Source organism: Gekko japonicus, unplaced genomic scaffold (assembly GCF_001447785.1).
Source record: "Gekko japonicus isolate JY-2015 unplaced genomic scaffold, Gekko_japonicus_V1.1 scaffold584, whole genome shotgun sequence".
Classification (NCBI taxonomy): Eukaryota; Metazoa; Chordata; class Lepidosauria; order Squamata; family Gekkonidae; genus Gekko; species Gekko japonicus.
Genome location: NW_015173141.1, coordinates 775,715 through 798,697, shown reverse-complemented (window position 1 = coordinate 798,697; position 22,983 = coordinate 775,715). Strand labels below are relative to the sequence as shown.

Sequence of the window (22,983 nt, the reverse complement as noted above, 5' to 3'; positions counted from 1 at the left end):
GGGCTCTTTAGCTTGGAGAAACGACGACTGAGGGGTGACACAATCGAGGTTTATAAGATTATGCATGGGCTAGAGCAGGTAGAGACAATACAAGAATTCGTGGGCACTCCATGAAATTGCTGAGCAGTCGGGTTAGAACAGATAAAAGGAAGTACTTCTTCACCCAAAGATTGATTAATACATGGAATTCACTGCTGCCACGGGGTGGGGGCTTCGAGTCTTCAACAACAACAACAACAAAGCTGCATTTGCAGAACTCTTTTACCCTTCCCTCCCACGATACGAAAATTATGCATCTCTTCCTCCCCTTTCCCTGCCAGGGCGAGCAAATTAGGACTACCCTAGTAAATGTAGCAAAAAAGAAGAAGATAAAAAGACAAGCGCTACACAGAAGTCCTGCGTAGAAATGTGTTCTGTATTATTTTTCTGTCTTGGTAGCCCCGCACGTAGCCGCGTTTGGTTTGGAACCAGAAGTGTCAAAATAGCGACAGCTGCTTGCCTTCTCTTTTCTTTTCCCTCTCGGGGACGGTGTGTGATGTCATCGGCCCGTTCCAGCCAATGACAGGCGCCGGCGGAGTATTCGAACAGGGACTTAGAAGCGCTGCTGAAGCGTCTGGCTGTTAGTGGCTTTCTGAAGAACAGGTAGGTTGGGATGTGGGGAAAGCGCCGGTTCTGGGTACGCATCCTTTTTCTGCCTCGCTTTGTTGGAAGTTTCGGCATCCTTTACTTCTGAGATGGATTCTTCGAATAATGTTGAAAGTCTCCCACCATGAGGGGTTGCCCTGTATTTCCTGTTGTGGGAGCTTCCTTGAGAGGGGAAGGTTCAAGGTTGGCGTTGTATGTCTGAAAGTCACCGCTGCCCGCTTCTCCTTAATGTTTTTATAGTATGCTATCCCGCACCCCCCCCGCAAACATAAGACACTAATACGTTTCAGCCCCAAGGCATCTGACACATTTATTTCCCTCTCCCTCCTACTCTATTGCTAAATGCCTAAAATCGACGTATTATCTAAATGTTATTCCTTGTAATCCAAGGCACTTGGGGTGGTTTACAGACAAAAAACAAAGACGATTTTAAAGGACCAGCATTTTTTTAAAAAAAATTCATTAAAATACAGTCTGCAGAAAGTTTTTGTGTATGCTCTTAAATAACAGATGCTGGAGATGTTTGTGAGATTCCAGATATTTGCCTGGTTTTTATTGCATGAACTATGCAAGGATTTCTGTCTGGCCTAGCAACTCCTTTGTGTTCTAATTATAAGCCCTATGTGTCCCATGTTAATGTTACCCTGTTATGCCTTATTCTCTGCTCAGCATCTGTAATGGATTCATGTCCTCACCTTATCCATATTGAAATGGCAATGAAAAAAACCCCACCCTATCTGCTTCCCCTGTGCAAGCCCAAAAGGGTGTTTAAAGTAGTAACAAATCCATGTTAAGTAGGCATCTCTCCTAAGAAGCTGTGCATGGAGGAGGAGTGAAAGTGGTCTAGTAGCACCCATAATGTTTGTTAGTTGGTAATTCCTATGCCTCAAAACCTTGTGTGGTACCTCCTGGCTGATGCTGTGATATGCAGGCTCTGGAAGCATGTCCAGGTTGTTTAGTTAAGCCCTACTGCAGTGAGGCAGGATGTGTAACAAATAGGGTGACTTGGGAAGGTGGTAGGGGACAGACATGTACAATGGATGGACAATAAGCTGAGTGTTTGGTTGTCATGCAACACCACCAGTAGTTTTAACAGTACATGTGAGGGTCCTGATAAGGTTCTTTTGGTTGGTTAAAAAGGACTGTGAAATCAAAATGTCAACACTAAGTGGTCTCCTGAGATGTATTGAAATATGGTGAAACGATTATAGGGCAGTCATATTCTAGAGATGTCTGATCTAGCAAGCCCTGGTTGTAAAGATGGACATTGCCTGGTATCTCTTCTCTCCCTTTAGCCTGTAACCTTTGCATGAAGTAGGGAATCTGATTCTAATGCAAAATAGAACTGGGCTTGGCCACTTTGCACTGCCCCCCCCCCCAAGCTCTAGATGGGGAGGGCACTAACCGTCTAGAAATGCTGAATGGGGCTAGAGAGATTTTGATATTGGTGTTCTGGGAACTCTTCCTTGCAGATAGGTAGATCTTTACTCACTACTTCTCCCTGAAGCAGTGGTCCTAACCATTGAATTGTGGTTTAAATCAAGAGAAGAGAAAAAATAGGTTTAGAAAAATTGAAAAACATTCTTACTTCTTATCAGCATAATTGTGAGGCAAAGCATCCCTGGCCTCCCCCTCAAGAGTTAATGTGAATAGTAACTGGCCTGCAGGTGTTACTAATTGGTCTCTTATCTTCAAGGCCAGGGATGGAAGTAGCCATTTAGCTTCTTATGAGAACCTGTGGCCTGTTGGATGGGGGGGGGGTCGGAGGTGATGAGGTAATACAATGATTACTATTGTAATTGTATCCTAATGTTGTAACTCAAGAGTCCCTGTAGTGTATTCAGATGCTGCCCTGAATATGCTAGGATGAATGGTGAATCATCCCATAGAGAAGCTATGCTAAGCTTCAGACATCGGCTGGGATTCGCGCCGAAAGTATTGTGTCCAATCACATTTGAACTGTCTGTGGTGGGAACGTTTGTGATTGGGCTATTATGCGAACAACCTGATAGGTTGGAACTTGTATAGTAGGTGTGGCTACATTAGCCCGGAATGTTTAAATACCGAGCAGCTGAAATGGACAGGCTGTTCGGGCTATGAGGAGTTGTACCGTGTTGGAGAAGTTGATTGTCGAGCTGAATAAACCTGAGTTTTGCTGAAATCACTCTCTGACTACTTTGTTAAGTACGGACTTAACAGTCCCCCTCCCCATTTGTTCTTTTTCTAATGAAAAGGAAGTTTTAATTCTGTTTGGAAGAGAGTTATGAACAGAGATTTAATAAATATAGAATGTAGTGGGTTTTTTCCAGTTCAGATATCCATTTAAACGGAGTTATTTAAAAATGACAGTAATTGTTTTTTGAAGAAATCAAAATTTGATTTAAACTCAAATAAAAAAAAAATCTGTCAGGCTGGCTTTACTAAATGTAGATCACCAAAATATATATAAGAAAAAGACTTTTTTTTTAACAGATCTCATGGTGATACATTATAAAGAAAATAAGATTAACAGTCAAGTGCATTCCCCTGGAAAAAGTTTACAGAAGATAGTTTTGATCCTACAATTGCAGCTTGTTGGAAATGCCTATCTATATTGTGCCAAAAAGATGCCATACTGATGGTGTTTCTTCACAAAAATATTTCCCAGAGAGTGCCATTGTGAAAAGCAACAGGTTTGGGCCACCAGTTACGCCACAAACAACAGAAAAAGAGAGAGGTGCTCCACCACCACAGTCCCTGAGTGAAACTGAAGGAATAAATAGAACATATGTGATTTCTGCCTGCAATAAGTTGGGTGATTCTTCAGTGGCATCGACAAGTGAAGGCAAGAAGCTGAGTCTCCAAAGAAGGACAGTGACAAGCAAAGGACGCTTGGATCAGAATACCACACAGGACAGTGACACTACACAAACCCAAAGGCAACCAACACTACTACGGCGTCTGAGGACTGGATCAAATGAGCAATGTAAAATAAGCAACACACAGGCAGGTAGAACAGAAAATGAAGGTTCTTTTGCACAGAAGGGCAATGAAACTTTATTTCCACCAACATGTAACAGTAAAGATGCTCCACTTGTTAAAAATGGCCTTCAGTTTCTCAAAGGTTGCACAGAAATAAAGAGAAGTTTGGAACAGAAAAACAGTCTCCTTGTTAATCGCAGTGGTTCCCATGGTACTGGTAACAACGCTCCTTTGAAACGAAGGGCAGTTGGTACTAATTCACAAAACGAGGTTCTTAGTTCAGTGCTCTCAACAGCTGTGAAACTTGAAAACAGGACGTTAAAAGCGGCTGAAAAAGTTAATTCCAGTAAGCAAAATGAGACTGGCAGTGAGCAAAACAGGTCTCTGAAAAATGGAAGTTTGGAAAGACAGAAGACACCGAGGAAAGCTATAGCAGAAGGCATTAAATGTACAGCAAAATGTGGATCTCTTCAGGATGCCAGAAGTCCGGCTATCTCCACCACGAGGAGCAAGACAGCGTGTCTTCAAATAGTCTCGCAGAAGAAATCCAGTATTTCTAATCCTCTCACTTTAAGTAGTAGAAATGGAAGGGGACAAGAAAACAGCATGGACGTTCAAACTGCTTTGCTAAAAGAAGACGTTCCAATTCAGGACACATGTGCCAGAGATGACCCTTTCAAAATTCAAAACAGTAAAGTGATTGTGGCAGTAAGAGTGCGTCCATTCAGCATCAGGTCTGTCATTTTGTTACCATGTTTTGTCAGTGAGAGATTGCAGGCTGCCTCTCTGAAATTACATAGGTTTTTAGGTCTTTCTACCAAGAAGTTCTGTGGCATAATATTCTTTTCTAATGGTATTATCTCATGGTAGTGAATTTTCACGAGCCATCCTTTAGTATTTCATAGGCATCATAGCTGTACAAAGCTGGGGGGAAATGATAGGGGAAAAGCTTTTTTTAATCAGTATCCATGGGGAATGAGGGTTGCTGGTTAACCAAATATGCTTTTACATGGTAGAGAGAGCCGCAATGTCAAGTAGGCAGCCTGGTCCTCTGCCCCCTTGGCACTGTTGCCCTCTCTCTGCTGCTGAGTTGGGTCAGCAATGGGTGTGTCACACATTTGGCCATGCCAAGTGGCTTCTTCTGCCCAAAGGGCAACCCATACTTGGGCAGAAGGGGAGTGTGTGTGCCCAGGAAAGGCACCTTAGTGCCAGCCATGCCAGTTTAACTCCGTTCTTTAGTTAATTGAGTGACAGTTAACAAAGCTTTTACTGTACTACATATTTCCAGAACTGCTGTAAGATTCAGGATTTCACATTTGTAGTTAGTTCAGCCTTGAAAGATGTATGTTTAACTGAAGTATAAGAAGTGTGTTTCATTTTCTGTGTTACTATAATCCTAGAGAATTGTATCAAGTCTCACTGTTTTTCATTTATTTATAGCAAAGCCTAAACAGTTTTATTCTCATATGCTATCAAGCCTTTATGTCTCTGTAATACCTCAGATTTCAGTGCTGTTGGTCAGTATGTCTTGATGCTTGATTTTTCCACACTGTTATTTTATGTACACTTTCAAAGCTATTATTTAGGTCTATTTCAGGACAGGACATCATTGTCGGGAAATATGTTCAGTTTTTCGATAAATAATTTTATTTTGTGTCATATTCAGAGACATAAATGAAGAAAAGTTGCAAGTGGTATCCATGGCTGGACAAGAGACTGTCGTTCACCATCCAGACACAAAACAAGTGTACAGTTTTATTTTTGACTTTTCGTTCTGGTCTTTTGATAAGCATGATCGTAATTTTGGGAGCCAGGAGATGGTCTATCGGTCAGTGGCTGTACCTCTCCTGGAAACAGCCTTTGAAGGATACAACACCTGCCTCTTTGCATATGGACAGACTGGTTCTGGAAAGTCCTATACGTAAGTTGGATTGGCAATGCTGCATGCTTTTTATGTTTATGCTTTTGAAGTGATTGTTGAAATGCGACACTTACTTGAAATGACAGTATAGAGAAAATTCTCCTCAAATTTGTATCTGAACAAAAATGCATTAACTGAATGAAGATGCTTTGAGGACTGTGCTAGTTATGTTGTCTAGTCCTATGGGAACTAATGTAAACTTAAGGCTACAAAATTGAATTCTGAGCTCATATCTAACCTCTACCATGCACGTATGCAGTAGACTTTGGCAAGTTCATATCTGTCTGCCTTAAAGTGAAATACAGAGATAATAATCTTGAGCTTCCTTTGAAGGAATTCCTTACAGGGTTGCAATACGGATTGTTGAGAATATATGTGAAGTACTTTTGAAGGCTGTATGGCTGCCAAGCATTATTATTAATCACTCCAGTACTGCCTGCTAACAGCATAGTGTGGATTTAGATGAACAGAAGTCAGGACTTAACCTCTGGGAGGTGGACCCACTGCTGGACCTCCTGATGGCACCTGGTATTTTTGGCCACTGTGTGGCAGAGTGTTGGACTAGATGGGCCATTGGCCTGATCCAACATCGGCTTCTCTTATGTTCTTATGAGGTGACAGTCTGCAACTTCCAGCCATACTGATAAGTATGTCCACTTCTCTACAAGTGGCTACAGTGGATTTAGCCATGAGGGTGAAGGCAGCAGATTGCTTCTTTGTTTAGCTATTGGTCTGTTGCTTTCTGCTGCCTGAATTCCATGTACCATACCTATAAAGTTACTGTGGTTGCACCTTCACGGAATAACATACTATGGGTCTGTCTTGGACATATACCCAAATTTGATGTTGATATCAGCAGTTACGGGTTTCCATCAGAGATCCAGGCAAGTAGTTAAATTTTCCCAACAGGTCTAATTTTTATTTATTTATTTATTTATTCATTCATTCATTCATTCATTCATTCATTCATTCATTCATTCATTCTTTGGATTTGTTTCCCGCCCTCCCCGAAGGCTAATGGATCTGTCTATTCAATTTTTAATTCACTTTTCTATTAAATGTTATAGGATTCTGTGGGAAAGTTCTGCAGATTTAGCTAGAGGTTGTGGTTCATAGCTGATGATACCTGCTACATTGTAGTGCTAAGTCAGAGACATGTGAAAGGTTGTTCTGCAGAACTGTTTTTTTTACTGGTATTTATTTCTGTTTGTGTGTGTGTAATTGCAGCATGATGGGGTTTGATGATAATGAGCGAGGAATAATACCAAGATTTTGTGAAGATCTCTTTACTCGGATAGCAGACATGGAATCGCAGCAGGTATTTCTTCAGTATGTTTGTTTGAACTACCTCTTTTCCCCCCCTCGCTAGCAAAAGGAAAACTCTTGAGGTCCACTGTTGTTGTTATAATTCAAATACCTATAGGATTTATTCCCAAATTGTTCTCAGTACTGCAGGCTGTTGATCATGTTGATTTCTGTTTGGGGCTGATTCAGCTGTTAAAGATACTGGAAATAGATTAGGTATTGTTGAATACAAGCCCTAATCTTGGCATCATGTGTACCTCCTGCTATGAGCAAAATGTAACACAATCTGGGTGCGTCCACGAAGCACTCGATTTCTACATTTCTTTCACTTTCAAAAACTTAATGGGGAAAAATGGAAACTGGGTGGGGTACGTGGATGTGCATACATTCATGGTACATCACTGCGCCCTGACTGTGGTATGTGGAGAGCCAGGACCACATCTTACTACATGTAGACTGTCCCTGAATGTGAACAGACTTGTCACATATTTATGTGATCAGGTAATTGGCACAAGAAACTATTCTGTTAGTTCAGATCTTGCTTCTCATATGTTTATAATGCTGTTGCCTTTTTTTCTTCTTCCTACAAAGTTGGGGGGTGGGGCAAAATCACACTCCACCCACCCACTGAAATACTAGGAAGGAATCGAGCTATCAAAATCTTTCATGAGTAAAAGAGCAAAGTAGTAATGTGTTTTAGAAACATGGCACCTAACTGTCAGTCCAACTGTTTGTGTTTTATTAGACTTACCACCTTGAAATGAGCTATTTTGAAGTCTACAATGAAAAAATTCATGATTTACTTGTCTTCAGAACTGAAAGTGGACAGAGGAAACAGCCTGTAAGTTACTAGTCCTGTTCTGTATGTTTAAGTGTTGACTTAAGTGTGTTGTAGGAGATCCATGGTTAGGTTTTCTTGTTTTGTGGTTTTAACCAGTTTGCAACCCACGTGGCTGCTTTGAAGGTTGGAGAAATGGCACTGGGGAGAGAGTGTGTGGGAATTGCTCTGTTAGTCTGTCTTCTAACTGCAGGCCTGTAGAATGGTTTTTGTGTGTGTGTGGGGAGCAGTTTGGTAGGTAGAGAAAATAGCACAGGAGGAGGAAAGGATTATAATCTTGGATATTCTTCTCCACATCCCTGATATTCATTGTGGCTACATGAGGTCATTAGAACTGTAATTTTTTTAAGTGGTGGATACTAATTGCAAAATTCCCATTTAACCTCTAGTTTGACTCATAAGAGATTAGTGTAGAGCATCATAGCTTCAGGATATAGTTGATCTAAAAATCATAAGGAACTGGATTGTTGCCCTTAGGTGGGAACAAATCCTCATTGCTACATCTGTAAAGAGTCATGTGTTAATTTGCCAACTGCCTGGAGAAAAATGTCCTATCCTTTTCTTAGCAGTTTAAAGGAGAGATGTTCATTTATATCCTTAATTTAGATCCCTCCTCTCTCTCCACTGGGTACCCAAAGCGGTTTACAGCATTCTCATCTCCTCCATTTTATCTTCACAACTCTGTGAGGTAGATTAGACTGAGACTGTAACTCGTTAAAGATTACCCAGCAAGCTTTGATGGTGGAGTGTGGATCTGAACCCGGGTCTCCCAGATCCTAGTCCAACACTCTGTCCACAACACCACACTGATATTATCTACCTCCATGCAATGAAAGCTTCAGCTGGCCCATTCCCACACACTAAGTCTCTATTAAAGGGACAGGACAGTTTCCTCCAGGCCTGTTGACAGCCCTGTGGATGAACAGCTCTAATGTGGCTAGAAAACCATCTAAACTGCTCTAATTTAATGAGATTTCAGGGAGGAGTGTTTTTCTCTGCTCGGTTTTGTGCCAGTATCGTGTTCTTGTTGCATATTTTTGCTTTTAAAATTTATCCTAAAGCTTTCAGTCCGCATATTGCTTTGCCTGGTATGGTTCTTGCACTGACTAGTGTTGAATACACTTCATTTGTTAAAATAAAAGGAAGCCTTATAGTGTAAAAGTGGGTTATTTTGAGGATTTTCAAAAACCCCCCCCCCCCAATAATTATGTGTAATTCAGGTCTTTAATATACACTTTTTTTTGTCCGGTGAATAGCTTCGTGTAAGAGAACATCCAATCTTTGGTCCCTATGTGGAAGATCTGACAGTGTAAGTCTTTATGTTCTAGACATTCACAGATGTCTAAGTGTTGATTTCTAGTATGGTTTGTTAATTATAAACACTACAAGAAGCTTGCTGCCAGGGAATGGGCCAGTTATTTTCAGTCAGCCTGTGATCACACACATTAAATAATCCACTTTCAATGCACTTTTGCAACTGGATTTTACTGGCAAAATCCAGTTGGAAAGTGCATTGAAAATGGATTATTCAGTGTGTGTGATCACATTCTTGGGCCTCTTCCAACCAAACGATCTCTTGGTCATACAGTTTCTTTTCACAGCATTCTTTCTCAAAAACTTCCTGTCTTCCCTGTACTCGGCTTATTCACAAACATTTGTTTTCTCTACTCTCTTGGGCTCCTGTTTCTCAGTTCATTGCCTGCTCTCCTCTATACCTTCCTCCAGCCCTTCGATTTTCAATTTCCCTGACCCTAATCTTCTGTGCCTTTTTGTTCATATTCACGTACAGTATACTGCCCCCTAGCTTGTCCTGCATGGATTATCCAAGTCTGTGCTAAATGCATGTTTTCCTCTTTTCTCTTGGAAACTGATCTTCAAGGATCCTGTTGCTATTCATTTTCTGAGCAGTTAAAGTGTTCATGGTTGCTCAGTGATATAATAGCTTAACTTCACTGAAACAAGCGCAGTACACTATTTTATACATTCCAGTGAGTCTGTGAGGCGTAGATGTTCCTTTCTGTTTTGGGGATCTGGTCTGTTATACAGTTAGAACGGTGTGCTTAAGCAATCTGTGTTCTTACCCACTGACTTCACAGAATATATCAGATTTTTGCTTGTATATGTCAACTCTTCAATAAATAACTTTTTATTTCATTTTAGGAATGTGGTCACTTCTTATTCAGACATTCAGGTAAGTTTTTTTCTGTCTCTCCAAATTATGAACCTTCCAAAAGATATTAAAATATTTTACTTCTTCAAATAATTTCCAGGGTTGGTGGACTGAATATCATAGAATGATGTGCCTCATTCACCTAACATCTCCCCTCTTTCCATAGAAGTAAATATCTGATGTAGAAAATTATTTGCAGGACCAAAACCTCTGGTTCTATTGCTCCTCAAGTCTCTATGAGACACTATCTGTCTTTGTTTTTGTTTATTTGCTTGCTTATGTAATGAATTGCTGCTACTAAATACACTGAAATTGACAGAATACAAATAAAGTATGAAATCAACCGAAAACCGCTCAACACCGTAAGGGGGAATATCCACTAGGTAAACCTGTAAGTCATTTAGGGGCTCTCCTGTCTGCCCTGTACCTCATGGCCCCAGCAGAGGATGAAATACGGAGTGCTTTCTGGAGAGGCATGAATGGTAGAGGGCTAGCCACCATGCTGTCTGGGATGTGGTGTCAGTCTTACGTGGTAGAGATGCTTGTACTTGATTTTCTGGCATGGCTCAGAAGACTGGTCTATGCATCCAGGGCTGGAAGGAGTACATTGCCCTCCAAGCAGCTACAGTTTTCAAATGAGATGCGTGTTTCTTGTCAGAATCTAGATAATCAACAGTTACGTTTTATTAGCTCATACTGTGAAGTTGGGTTTTTTTTAATACTTGAAAGCTTTGTGGCATTTAGCCTGCTCTCAAAACGCTTTTATGTTATATCATATTTGTGTTATCAGAGTTGGCTCCAGCTAGGAAATAAACAGAGAGCTACTGCTGCCACGGGCATGAATGACAAGAGTTCTCGGTCGCATTCCGTTTTTACCCTTGCGATGACGCAAACGAAGGTACCACGTAGCTGACTAACTTGTTTTTAATGGCTGAGTAATACTATATGAACTGAGTAGCAATGTAATTACTTTTGTACAGTCTAGGGAAGAATGTATATCTCTCCTTATATATATATTTGAGTTTTCGTGTCCCTCTTGCCTGAACGTTCCACACGCCCCCACAGCCTTTGGCTGCCTCTACCAGGGGCCTCTACCCATTGCTGGCTGCGTTGCCTCAGTCCCAGCCTTCCCTTTCATCTCGCACCACGATGGAGGATGACGAGGTTTCTGCTGGGATGGAAGCAAAGCTGCACCACTTGAAGCAAAACCTCACTCCAGCCTTCAATGGGCTGCTTACCAAATAGGGGGGGGGGGGGGGGGGAGGAAGCGCAGCCAAGTCGGGAGCCCCCTTTCGTTGACTACGCTGCCTGTCTGTCCCTCACCCACCGCTGGAGCGCAGTCTCACAGCCACCCCCCCGCATGGAGCAACGCCTGCACAGACTTCTTGCCCCTGCCTGCTGCTTCCCTTTCCTCGGCCGCCTGCACTCCCGCTTTGCGTCACGCCACTTTTGGGGGGGCATGAGCGGGACGCCACCAAGGCGCCTCTGCAGCCAACGTGAATCTCCTCCCGGGCCAGCCCATCCTGGAAGGCGCCACTTCTTTGCTCGGAGTGGCCGGCCTTGGAGCGCGCCTGGCAAACTGATGCTAAAAAGACTCCTCCAGCTCTGGCCACTTGCCCACAGCCTATTTCTAGAGCTCGTTGTCTCCATTTCCACAACGGGCCTTCTTCCTAGTTTTAAATAATGTGTTGCCTTCCCCCCTCCCATTTCTTAAGGGGAGGGCAGGGTGTTTGGGAGTAACTGCTTGGTCCTCAAACATGGAAAGTACCGCATCACTACTGACAAAAGAGTGCTGTGTCTCACAGCTTGAAATGATCATATTCTTTTCCTTTTAAGTTACTAAATGACCAGAGAAAAGTTAAAAGTGGGTGCATTTTTTCACTTGTTTAAGTTAGTTCTGCTCACTGTTTATGGGGACACTGAAAAGACTGAAGAGATCTGCTTTAATTATTCTGCTTCACCTGCAGTTATTTATTTATATTCTATATTAGATATTTGTTCATGTCTTGCGGCTCTCAAACATCTGACATTTATTCTACGTGGCTCTTAACGTTAAGCAAGTTTGACCACCCCTGGAATAGAGGATAGTTTTGGGGTAGTGGTTAGAGTATTGGACTGGGGAGTCCCGGATTCAAATCTTCACTAAGCCATGAATCTCAGTAGATAACCTTGGGGCAGTCTCTAACCCACCTCACAGGGCTGTGAGAATAAAATGGAGGAAGGAAACATGACACACAAAAATAATGCCTTCAGCTTTTTGAAAGAAGACTAGGATAAAATTGTAGTATAGGCAGGAAAATAGGAGGGGTCGATCTTGCCACTCTTCATGTCCTGTCTGTCAACAACAGTGACTGTTGTGCATATGCGCTTCACTCACACTACTAAGAAACATCGCATTCAGCAGAAGTTCATACAAGCCCTTGCTTGATGGGTCAGGAAAGTAATCCCAAAAACCCAAAACAACACCACCAAAAAACAGAGAACTGAGCTCTGAAGATGTGTGTCCTGTCACATATGAATTTCTCCCCCTCTCCCTCCAGCCCCAGAATCATTTTGATGGTGGATGACAATGCTTTCTACAGCAAAAGGAATATGAAGGGGAGTCCAGTAGCAACTTCAAGTCTAGTAGAATCTTAAAGATCAACAAAGATTTCCAGGGCATAAGCTTTTTGTGAGCCAAAGCTCACTTTGTCAGATACAAACAGGAATCAAGATTCAAGGTCAGAAGGTGGGAGGGGTATTGCAAAGAAGGGCCAGTTGGAGTAAGGATGCAGATGTACAATGCAAAAGGTAATCAGCTTGATTAGAGCTGGGAGATATGCACAGAGGTGGGAACTGCAGAAAATTAAGCATCTGTGATAAGAAACCTATGTCCCTATTCAGTCCTGGAGGGGGAGGAGTCCATTGTCTTGAACTTGTTGGTGACAAGTTCAGCAATCTCACATTGTACTCTCCCTTTGCAGCTTCTCTGTAGGATAACCGCTAGTCTTAAGTCAGCAATGGAATGTCCTGGAAGATTAAAATGTTGGGGAGTATACGTGGAGGGGAAAATATAGTCTCCTTGTAAATTTCCCTGAGTCCCTGTTTAACTGGCTTTATGTTGAAATCCCATGTGCTCTTTGATCTTCAGTGGGTCTTATTGCAGTCATTCCTTTGAAAAAGCTACACTCCTTATTGACATTTAACAATGGCTGGGTGGGGGGCATGTTTGATCTTCTAAGGTGAGTTATGTGTACCGGAAAGCTGACAGTATAAAGTATAGAAATTTTTAAAAACCAGCCTATTTAAAAGATTCTATACAAAGAACATAAAGGTAGCATGTGCTTCCTAAGGATATTATTGTTACCCTGTCTTTTGAAATGACAGCGTGGTAAGGGGCTCATCCTTTCCCCCCCTTTTAGGTAAAAAGAGTATCTCCAATGATTTCTGGCTTTCAACACAGAACTACAAATTCAGTAGAAACGTCTAACTACGGCTGTCTCCTTGCTTTAGACCAATATTGTGGGGAAGGAGGAATGTGAACATCGAATTATCAGTCGTGTGAATCTAATAGATCTGGCAGGCAGTGAACGCTGCGCAGCATCTCAAACCAGTGGAGACAGACTGAAGGTAAAAGTAGGGGCACTGTATGGGGCACTCAGAAATTCACAGGATCACATGAAGCTGCCTTACACTGAGTCGGACCCCACTGGTTTGTCAAGGTCAGTATTGTCTGCTCTGACTGGCAGCCGCTCTCTGTGTTTTCTGGCGGGGGGGTCTTCCAGACCTTAAAAAGGCCTGATCCTTTTAACTGGAGATACCAGGGACTGAACCCTGGAACCTGCTGCATGCAAAGCAGCCGCTCTGCTATTGAGCCGCGGCCCCCTCCGCAGTCTAATGACGGGCAGCTCTGCAATGGAAGTGCTTGGTCTCCATGTTAAGCATCCTTTGCTGCGGAATAATTTGTGCTGCTGAACTTGCAAGATGAGTAGAAGCCTTTATGCTAATAATACGGAGCTGCCACATACTGATCCGAGAACTGCTCCATCTAGCATTCTGTTGTCTGCTTGCACAGGCAGAGCAGCCCTCCAGGGTGCCCGGCAGATGGCACTTCTAGCTCTGCCACCTCAGATCCTGTTAAGTGGAGGTGCGAGGAATTGAATCTGGGGACCTTTTGCATGCAAAGGTGTGCTGCACCACTGAGCAGTGGCCCCTGTTGTAAAGTCCACTGTATACACAAGCAGGTACGCATCATCTGCAGTGATAATCTGGCATGCCTCTTATTACGACTGTAGTTTCCTTCTTTTGATCCTGTTTCTATAACTTAACCCCCCAAAAAACAAACAAACAAACAACAACCTGTAGGCCAGCTCAGACACTGGAAAGGCTTACTGTATGGAGTTACCTGAGTGCCCTTGAGATATACATTCCCATCTGAATGGGCGAAGTAACGTCTGACCTGACCCATCGCTTATTACACCCACAGCCTCTCAGCAGCAATTCCCTTGAGAGGAGTAGCTGGAAAATGTGGTGCTGTGATCCTGCAGGCTGATGCCAGGCACCTGTGGCTGTACTGAGGGACATGGCCAGTTTTTACTGCAGATCTTGTTTGCTTACATAGCAGATTTTAGAGCATGGTGGCTCCTGTAGGAAATATATCATTTGTTTAGCACCTTCCCTCTAAGTAAGCTTCAAATACAGGGGTGGGGGAAAATTACCCTGGGTTTAGTTTATCGCCCTACTCAACAAAGTTTTGAAGGCTTCCTCTGATGGAAGAGGCTGTTTCACTGAAGGACAAGCTGCTTCCGTCTGCGAAAATGTAGAGGAACACTTCAACCTTTGCTGCGCAGAGTGATCGGAAACAAGGCTCTGTCATTTTTAAACTCATTGGTGGCTTTTGATCCTATCTATGTAAGAAGCTGATAAAACAAGTGATTTCCACTATTGGAAGGCCTCAATCACATTTAGAAAACTTAATGTGAGATGTGATCCGCAATTAAATTAGAATGGAGATGATTCTCCCCATGTCTCCAAGCTGAAGAGAGTGCCGAGGTGGACAGCTCTGGTTTGGTACAATACTAATTGGACATAGGTGTGGTTAATATGTCTCTACTTAATGTGTCTCTACAGCGAAAGAGCCATAGCTGTGTATGGCGTGACGTGCCAGAGTTCTAATAGGCTTGGGGTTCCAACAGTAGCAGGGCCCTAGAGAATGTTTAGGCTAACAGCATTTATTCTGAAGAACTGCTATCAACCCTGCTTGTAGAGAACCTAGATGGCCAATATCATTAACGTATGTCTGTTTTTTCTCTCTCATTTGTATAGGAAGGTGTGAGTATTAACAAATCCCTGTTAACTTTGGGGAAAGTTATTTCTGCACTGTCTGAGCAATGTCAGAGCCGGAAGAAAGTGTTCGTTCCCTACCGTGAATCTGTACTTACATGGTAGGTGCACATCTTTTGTGCCAGAAGGCATTTCTAACTGGCTGTACTGAATTATTTCCAAGGCATCCTGGGAACATTACCTATGATAATTCAAATACTGACTCCAGGGGTTTGATCCAGCTCTGACTCATTATTGTCACATCACGTTTCCCCCATTTCTTTCCCCTCTTGTTTATCTTGACTTGTTCTTGGCAATGGAATCAGACACACAAAAGTAAGGAAAACCTTAGGTATTAACAACGGCCATGGTTTTTCCAGGCTTTTAACTGTTTGAAACTCTGTTGCTTTCCATGGGAAAGTTAAGGAAGGGTTTAACAGTGCAATCCAGTGTATTGTTATGGCAGTATAAACCCATTGTGCTTAGACTGGAATAAATGCATAGAATTGCCCTGTAAGTTTCTTCCATTGAAATAAATGAGATGTAAAAAGTGGTTGTGGAAAGGAGTAAAATGTGTTTATTCCTGTGAATAACTGCAAACTATACAAAATAAACCTGTACTTAAAATGGCTCAGTTTAGCACTTAGGGCTGGAGGTAATGAGTTTTAGATATCTAACATACAAACATAACCTTGTGAGTGGTATAAATGCGCCCACCAGGTGCAAAACTTCAGGTGGAAAACACAACTAATTTGTAGCCTTTCTATATGGTAAAAAAAACAGAGCTCCTAAAACATTTGGCATGAAACTTAGAAATCAGTGGCCCTGCATCAAGTTTTGTGTGACTCCTTCCCCCCCATACTTTGAGCCAACACCTTTTTGCAAGGTATTGCTTCTAAACCAGAGGAGCAAATTGCAAAATACAGACGAGTACGAAATAGAACAGATCATATGAACTGGCTAGAGCCCACAAATGATAAACAGTGAGTACATTAAAACATTCTATAAAGTTATGGGACAGTGCTGCTGACAGCTAATGATGTAGCAGGGCATCAAACTTCCATGCACAACAGAGATAACCATGTAATGTCCCAAATACAAGAGCTAACAAAACCATACAGAACGTTGATGTATATCTCCGCCATAAGGACAGAAATGATTTTCGCCAAGGATAAAATATCCAGTTCAACTAAATTGTATGTCCAACTCTCATCTACAAGGAATTAAAAGCATATAATATATCAAAATAGAAATTCAAGAAGTAGACGTTGAATTCGGGCAGTGGCCATTAATAGGCTTTTAATAGTTTGCTGGCAGAATACCGTTTTGGAGTCTTTGTCAGATAATTATCAAGCAGTCCCTTTCAAATTGCAAGGCTCCAAATCAAGAATTCTTGCTCGTCTCCAACGTGATGCAAGGTTGCAGCTGCTGACCCTGTGGTATGATGAACCCCCTAGGGCATGTGTCCTTTGAGTGCTGGGAAGGTGGGGGAAGAGGCACTGACTGTCTCAGAAATGCAGTGTTGCTACTGGGCATTCTGTTTTCAGCTTGGATTGTGTGGTTGCCCAAGCAAGTCCATGGGAAGTAGCACCACTTGAATTGAGTGAATTTTGCCCAACAATCCCATATCACTTTTGAGCCCTGCTGGCACTCAGCCTTCCCAGTGATGAAAGTAGAGGGAATGTGCAGGGCCTTCTGCCTAAATGCCTCTGGGCACCTCTGTTTCCCAATCAGTGCTGGAATGAATTTGAAGAGTGGCATCAAACTGTTCTTTTCAATGAGGAAGAAGCAGCAGCCCCCAGAATCTGTGTTATCACACATGCCTTTGCTTGGTCCTCTTTTTTTGGTATCGAGGGGATTCTTCAATCCAGGACATGGGGGTGGGGTGGAGGAGCATACTGTCATGGTTGGGAATTTCCATCCCCTGAGCTGTTTGGGAAGAAGCAAGGCCCCATGGGCAAAGAGACGAGGCACCCCTCTTCTCATCTCAGTAAAGCATAAATTCTGGTTTTTTTTAAAAAACCCATTCAGATCAGATAATCATCTTAAGAGTTAAAATGAACAAACCAGACTAAATACAGACTGAATTCGGACTGGGGAAAAGTCACTGTGCCATTATTTTCTTCCCAAATTAAGGTTGCTAAAAGAGAGCCTTGGTGGAAATTCTAAAACAGCTATGATTGCCACCGTGAGCCCCGCTGCCAGCAACGTGGAGGAAACGCTGAGCACCCTTCGATATGCCAAGCAAGCTTGTTTCATAATCAACACTGCCAGAGTAAACGAGGACAGGAATTTTGAATGCCAAGTTAATCCAAGGTGAGCTTGACACACTATGTTTGTTGTGTAAAGTTTGGGCTGTTTCACACCTTCTGCCAAGACAAACTTGGGTTTGCCACAGTTTGTGCATTCAGGAGGAGAGGTCAGGAGGAGGAATGCAGCTCATGAACAAACCTGTGTAGTTGAAATCCCCAGTGTGATAAAACTGACCTGATGTATAGCCAGCTTCAAAGGGGGGGGGGGGAAATCTAGCGGGGTCATCACTTGCCTGTAGTACTAGAGGTTTGCTACCATCTTAAAGCTGGCTTGCAGTCAGTTGCAGCTGCCTGATAAAAGTGTGTTCGTTACACATCTTTGCAACCACATGGTTTTTGTATTAATATTTCTCAAGTTTAGTATACCCTTGGAATGTCTTAGGCATGTGTTCTAAAAACATAACATGTAGAGTAATTTAAATATTTTCCCCTAAATTTCCAAGCACTTGGCTTTGTTAAGTATCAAGATTGAATCCTTACACTGCAAATAGTATAGTCTCTATCCTACAGATTAAAATCTGTGGGGCTTAAGTATATATAACTCTGTTCTGGGATTGTGGGCCGGTATAATCCTGTTCTGTAAACTTGGAAATAAGTGCCAGTGAATTCAATTGGGTGTATACTCTAGGGAAGAGTGCTTGTGCTTGCAGCCTCGATGTAAGAGGGTGATCTAAAATAAAAATTGCTTTATCTTTCAGTTTAGTACTGTATGATTCGTCAACCAAAAATAATATTGGTTTTAATTTAATGGATTTTGTTTGCTAGATGAATCTTCATATGCTTCATGCAACTGTTGCTGTTTTTTTTAAATAAGCCAAAAACATTTGTGGATATGTTTTGATTAATTGCTGTGCCCTCTTGGTCAATGTAGAATTGAAAACTGAAATTGAGAAGCTGAAATTGGCTCAGAAGAACGTGCAGAATATCGACCCTGAGAAACACAGACTTTACGTGCAAGAAATAACCTCTCTGAGGATGAAGCTACACCAGCAAGAGAGGGAGATGGCTGAGATGCAAAGGTTAGATGTATTTTCCTGCTCTTCTGAATATTACATCCTGCTTGAGTTTAAGTTATTTTCATTCCATGAATAACATTTTTCTTTCTGATCTGTGAAGGGCCTGGAAAGAAAAACTTGAACAAGCGGAAAAAAAGAAATTTGAAGAAACAATGGAGTTACAGGTACTGTACTTCAAATGGATTCAGGTGTTGATTCAAAATAATGGGTTGGATACAATGATCTGTCAGTTGAAGGTGCAGATGATTTTGGACATTCCCGTATTCTCCTCTTCCCAGTAGTCCTTCCAGACCCTGTGAAAGTTTATTCCTGGAGTTGCAGGACCCACATGGGGCTGGAGGCTGTAATGGGGATACAGTCACCCTTTCAGCTGCTTCTGTCAGGGCAGCTCCACTGAAGGAAGCAGTGATTTCTGTAGGTCCCACAATGCTGGGAATAAACTTTCCTGGCATCAGAAAGGACTGCTGGGTGGAGGAGAACACAGTTAAGATCCTTGCATCTGAGCGTCACTGGATCCAACCGAAAGAATGGTGATTAAACTCTGTTCTCTGTGTTATGCTCCCACAAACAGCAAGGGAACAGACAGTTCAATTTTCATTGTGAGATTCTCTTTGTAAAAAAAAAAAAAAGCCCCTGACTTTCTGAATCCTTCCTTTTAGAAAGCAGGCATTACCTTCAAGGTGGACAACAGTCTGCCTAACTTGGTCAATCTGAATGAAGACCCCCAGCTCTCGGAGATGTTGTTATACATGATAAAGGAAGGGCAAACTACAGTTGGGAAATGCAAGCCAAACTCAGATCATGACATCCAGCTTTCAGGAGTCTTGATAGCCGATAACCACTGGTATGTGTTTGATCTAAAGATATACACTTTTTCTGGATGAGGAGAAATAGATTATTGCCATAATGCAGCGCTTCTGACCACGTAAAAGAAATGCAGTTCCACTAAAACAAATGCATGGCAACCTGTTTAGATTTACAACTGAGCCTACTGCACACTTGTTTCCATGTAAATCGGGCAGAGTTCAAACATCAAAGTGCTTTTTTATCTTTGTTGTGTGATGTAACTTTTTAAACTACCCTAGCCACTTCAATTGCTATGCTGAAGTATGGATAACAGCTAGGATCCAAAAAGCTGTGCTGCTACTTTGCTGGCTCCAGGGCATCTGTAGATTTCTCAAACAGTAGCTGCACCTCCACACTGAGCCGAGTTGTCACAGCCGGTTGTTGTGATGTGGAATGGGAGTGAGCTGTCAAATGAAAAAAGAGGCCACTCACCTCTAGATCCTAGGTGACTCATGTATTCTAAAGAGGTCAATACACATTTCTTGTTTGTTTGGAGTTTTGTCATAACACTTGAAGTTGCCTTCTACAAAGTGAGCTGATTGGTCCATCTGGCTCGTTAGGATCTGCTCCGACTGGCCAAGTGGTCCTCTAGGTTCTCAGGCAGGACAAAGTGTTTTCTGACGTGTCACCTCTGAGATCCTTTAACTGCAGATAACACTGACTCTGCGAAGGAAGCATGTGCTGTATCTGTGAGTCCCTCCCAAGAAATGTTTCTTCTTTACAGTGTTATCAAACATGTGGAAGGTGCCGTGAGCATTACCCCACTGGGAGAAGCAAAGACGTATGTTAATGGAAAATGCATTTCAGGTCCTACATTCCTGCATCACGTAAGTGGACTGGAATAAGTGCACGTTTATGTGTGTTGAACAGATGGGAGATTTATGTGTGGATTTTGAAACACTGACTCTAAACTTTTATTTATTTTTATTTAAAGCATTTCTAATGTTGGCTTTACATGAAGGTGGCAACCGTTTCTGACATTAATGCAAATACATATATAAAATATTTAAAACACTTAAGTTGAAACATGTAAACACATAGGCACACAAACTTGTGTGTTGTGTGCTGATTTAAGATGGTTAGTAATGAGATTAAGTTAATTATGGCACGTTAGTGAATAAACTTCTGGGTTTTACAGGGTGACCGCATCATTCTTGGGGGGAACCACTATTTTCGTTTTAATCATCCGCAAGAAGTTCAGAAAGTCAAATGCATTTCTCATGGTGCTTCCCTGCATGAGGAGGGTCCAAAGGGCTTTGAATTTGCAAAAAATGAACTGCTGGCTGCACAAAGGGCTGAGTGAGTATGGTTAGATATTCTGGCTTCAGTGGAAACTGCATATCCTGTCTGGCTTCTGACACCAATATTGCATGCCAGTCTCTGGAATTTTGAAATTAGGGGCATGGAAATCAGATTCTGTCATCTATTGACAATGTTGTCAATAGGAAATACTATTTTGAATATGTAAAACATGGTGTTATATTTAATAACATACCTAGAAATCCAGCTGACACTGGAAAATTTTGTGTTCCACAGTTATTCAGCTCCAGTGATTATATACCTAATCTGTAGTTTCTTTTTGAAGCACAAGCAAAAGTAGATGTTAAATGGCACTGTGGTCATAATACCAAATGATCACAGAAGAAGCTTTCTGCAAAAATGACAGCATCGTTTGGTCTGTCACATCCTTCTTGGATTATATGGGTGCCCATCTGCCAGAGAGCAATCATGTCTAATTTTGAAAAAACTGATTCCATCCCTGTTAGAAAACTAGTGAGATTTAGAATGAAGGTTAAACTGGTAACCTTCATTCTAAATCTCACTAGTTTTCTAACAGGGATGGAATCAGTTTTTTTCAAAATTAAACTGGTTAAGGTTAAAAAGGTTAAACTGGTAAATGGAGCTGTGGTGGCTCAAGTGGTTAAGACGCTGAACTGCAGGCTGTGGAAGGTCAGTAGTTCAGCAGTTCGAGACCCGGGTGCCGCAAGACGGGGTGAGCTCCCATCTCTAGTTCCAGCTCCTGCCAACCTAGCAGTTCGAAAGCAAGAAATTGCAAGTAGATAAATAGGTACCACTTCGGTGGGAAGGTAACAGCGTTCCGTGCGCCTCGGCATCTAGTCATGCCGGCCACATGACCACGGAAACGTCTTCGGACAGCGCTGGCTCTTCGGCTTTGAAACGGAGATGAGCACCGCAACCCTAGAGTCAGATTCGACTGGCTTTTGAGCAAGGGAACCTTTACCTTTACCTTTAAACTGGTAAAAGGTAAAGATCCTTAGGAACATTTTTAAAATATGTGTTAAATTTCTGGTGAACATATGGGAGTTGGGAAGAGTATTTAGTGACTGGACACTACATATATGTAGACTTTGTGTTTGTCTGTGTGTGTTTTGTAAAAACTGCTGTTAAATCGTGTAGTCAGTGAGGTATAAATTAGAGCATTTATTTTGCTTGTGAAAATACTTTTAGGCTGGAATCAGAAATAGAAGAGGCACGGCTGAGAGCAAAAGAAGAAATGATGCAAGGAATCCAATTTGCAAAAGAAATGGCTCAACAAGAACTTACTTCTCAGCAAAGAAATTATGAAAGCCAGATAAAATCACTGGAGGTACAGCTGGTAAGTCACTGCTACACATTTATAATAAATGGCCTTGATCCCAGTCTTCTTGCATTGTAATTACACTGGAGTCCAAATTTGTCTGTCACATCTCATAATCATCTGCGTGGTCTTGCAGATTTTAATGTGTAACTGTTGCAGTGTAGATGAGGCAACATGTTTAGATGCATCTGCAGTGGCTGAGCATGCCAAGGTATGCCTTGCTGGTTGGGAAAGAATATATAAATATGTCCTCTGCAATCTTTCATGCTCTTTTCTTACCTGTCTACCATACGGTTGGAGTTGAATGGAGAGGAATATTTGTACATCCAAGGACTTGAGTGTAACTGAGCTGTAGACTGGGCTGGTAGTGAATACCAACTGTTGTTTTCTTCCTTCCTTCCTTCCTTCCTTCCTTCCTTCCTTCCTTCCTTCCCTAGGTTCAGAAAAAACAACCCTGTTATAATGCACTCCACTCAAAAACCTTCATTTCCCATTATGTCAACTATTCATCCTGCAGACTCTGGGTTTTGCAGTCTTTTGACAATCTGCTATTTTATACTGTTTCTGTTGTACTACTAATCTAAAATGAATGAAAGGCGATAATATACTGTTAATTATCTCACAGATAAGTAGAGATCAGAAATCTTTTGTGTTTGCCATTGTGTTGTATGTTACTGACTCTGTGTTGCTCCACAATTTGTGATGGAAAAATTGAGGCGGTAAGTATTTCCTCACTTTTTAATCTGTCTGTTTTAATCACTGAAGTCCTATAGTGAATAAAATCACATCATGAAACCTTTTTTATAAAATAACTGCCATATAATAAACAGAATCAAATGCTCCACTGACACTATTAGCACCGCAGTAAACAAAACAATATTTAATGTTAAAATATGTGCCACACAACTGGAAAGTCTTCAGGAGTAGGAAAACTATCCAAAATGCTGGACTTAGACAGTCTTCTCTTGGGATGGTGTAACAATGTTGGGGGGAGTCACAGTATCTTGGCCAGGTTCATAAACAGTGTGCAGTTTCAGTGGCTAGTCTTGTGGAATACTGAAGGTTCATA

At 41.9% G+C, this 22,983-nt stretch overlaps 1 protein-coding gene across 1 annotated transcript in view; it reads left to right on the top strand.

Moving 5' to 3' along the window:
- The first annotated feature begins 3,225 nt into the window (after positions 1-3,225).
- The window catches only part of KIF14 (kinesin family member 14), a 36,560-nt gene continuing 16,802 nt past the window's right edge, over positions 3,226-22,983 (top strand). Inside the window, 17 exon segments of the mRNA XM_015422283.1 lie at positions 3,226-4,340; positions 5,273-5,527; positions 6,755-6,860; positions 7,578-7,673; positions 8,927-8,979; positions 9,831-9,861; positions 10,631-10,738; positions 13,333-13,449; positions 15,145-15,263; positions 17,278-17,434; positions 17,436-17,457; positions 18,325-18,472; positions 18,570-18,633; positions 19,129-19,313; positions 20,040-20,142; positions 20,454-20,614; positions 21,785-21,932. Coding sequence (XP_015277769.1) covers positions 3,226-4,340; positions 5,273-5,527; positions 6,755-6,860; positions 7,578-7,673; positions 8,927-8,979; positions 9,831-9,861; positions 10,631-10,738; positions 13,333-13,449; positions 15,145-15,263; positions 17,278-17,434; positions 17,436-17,457; positions 18,325-18,472; positions 18,570-18,633; positions 19,129-19,313; positions 20,040-20,142; positions 20,454-20,614; positions 21,785-21,932 — 2,988 coding nt within the window.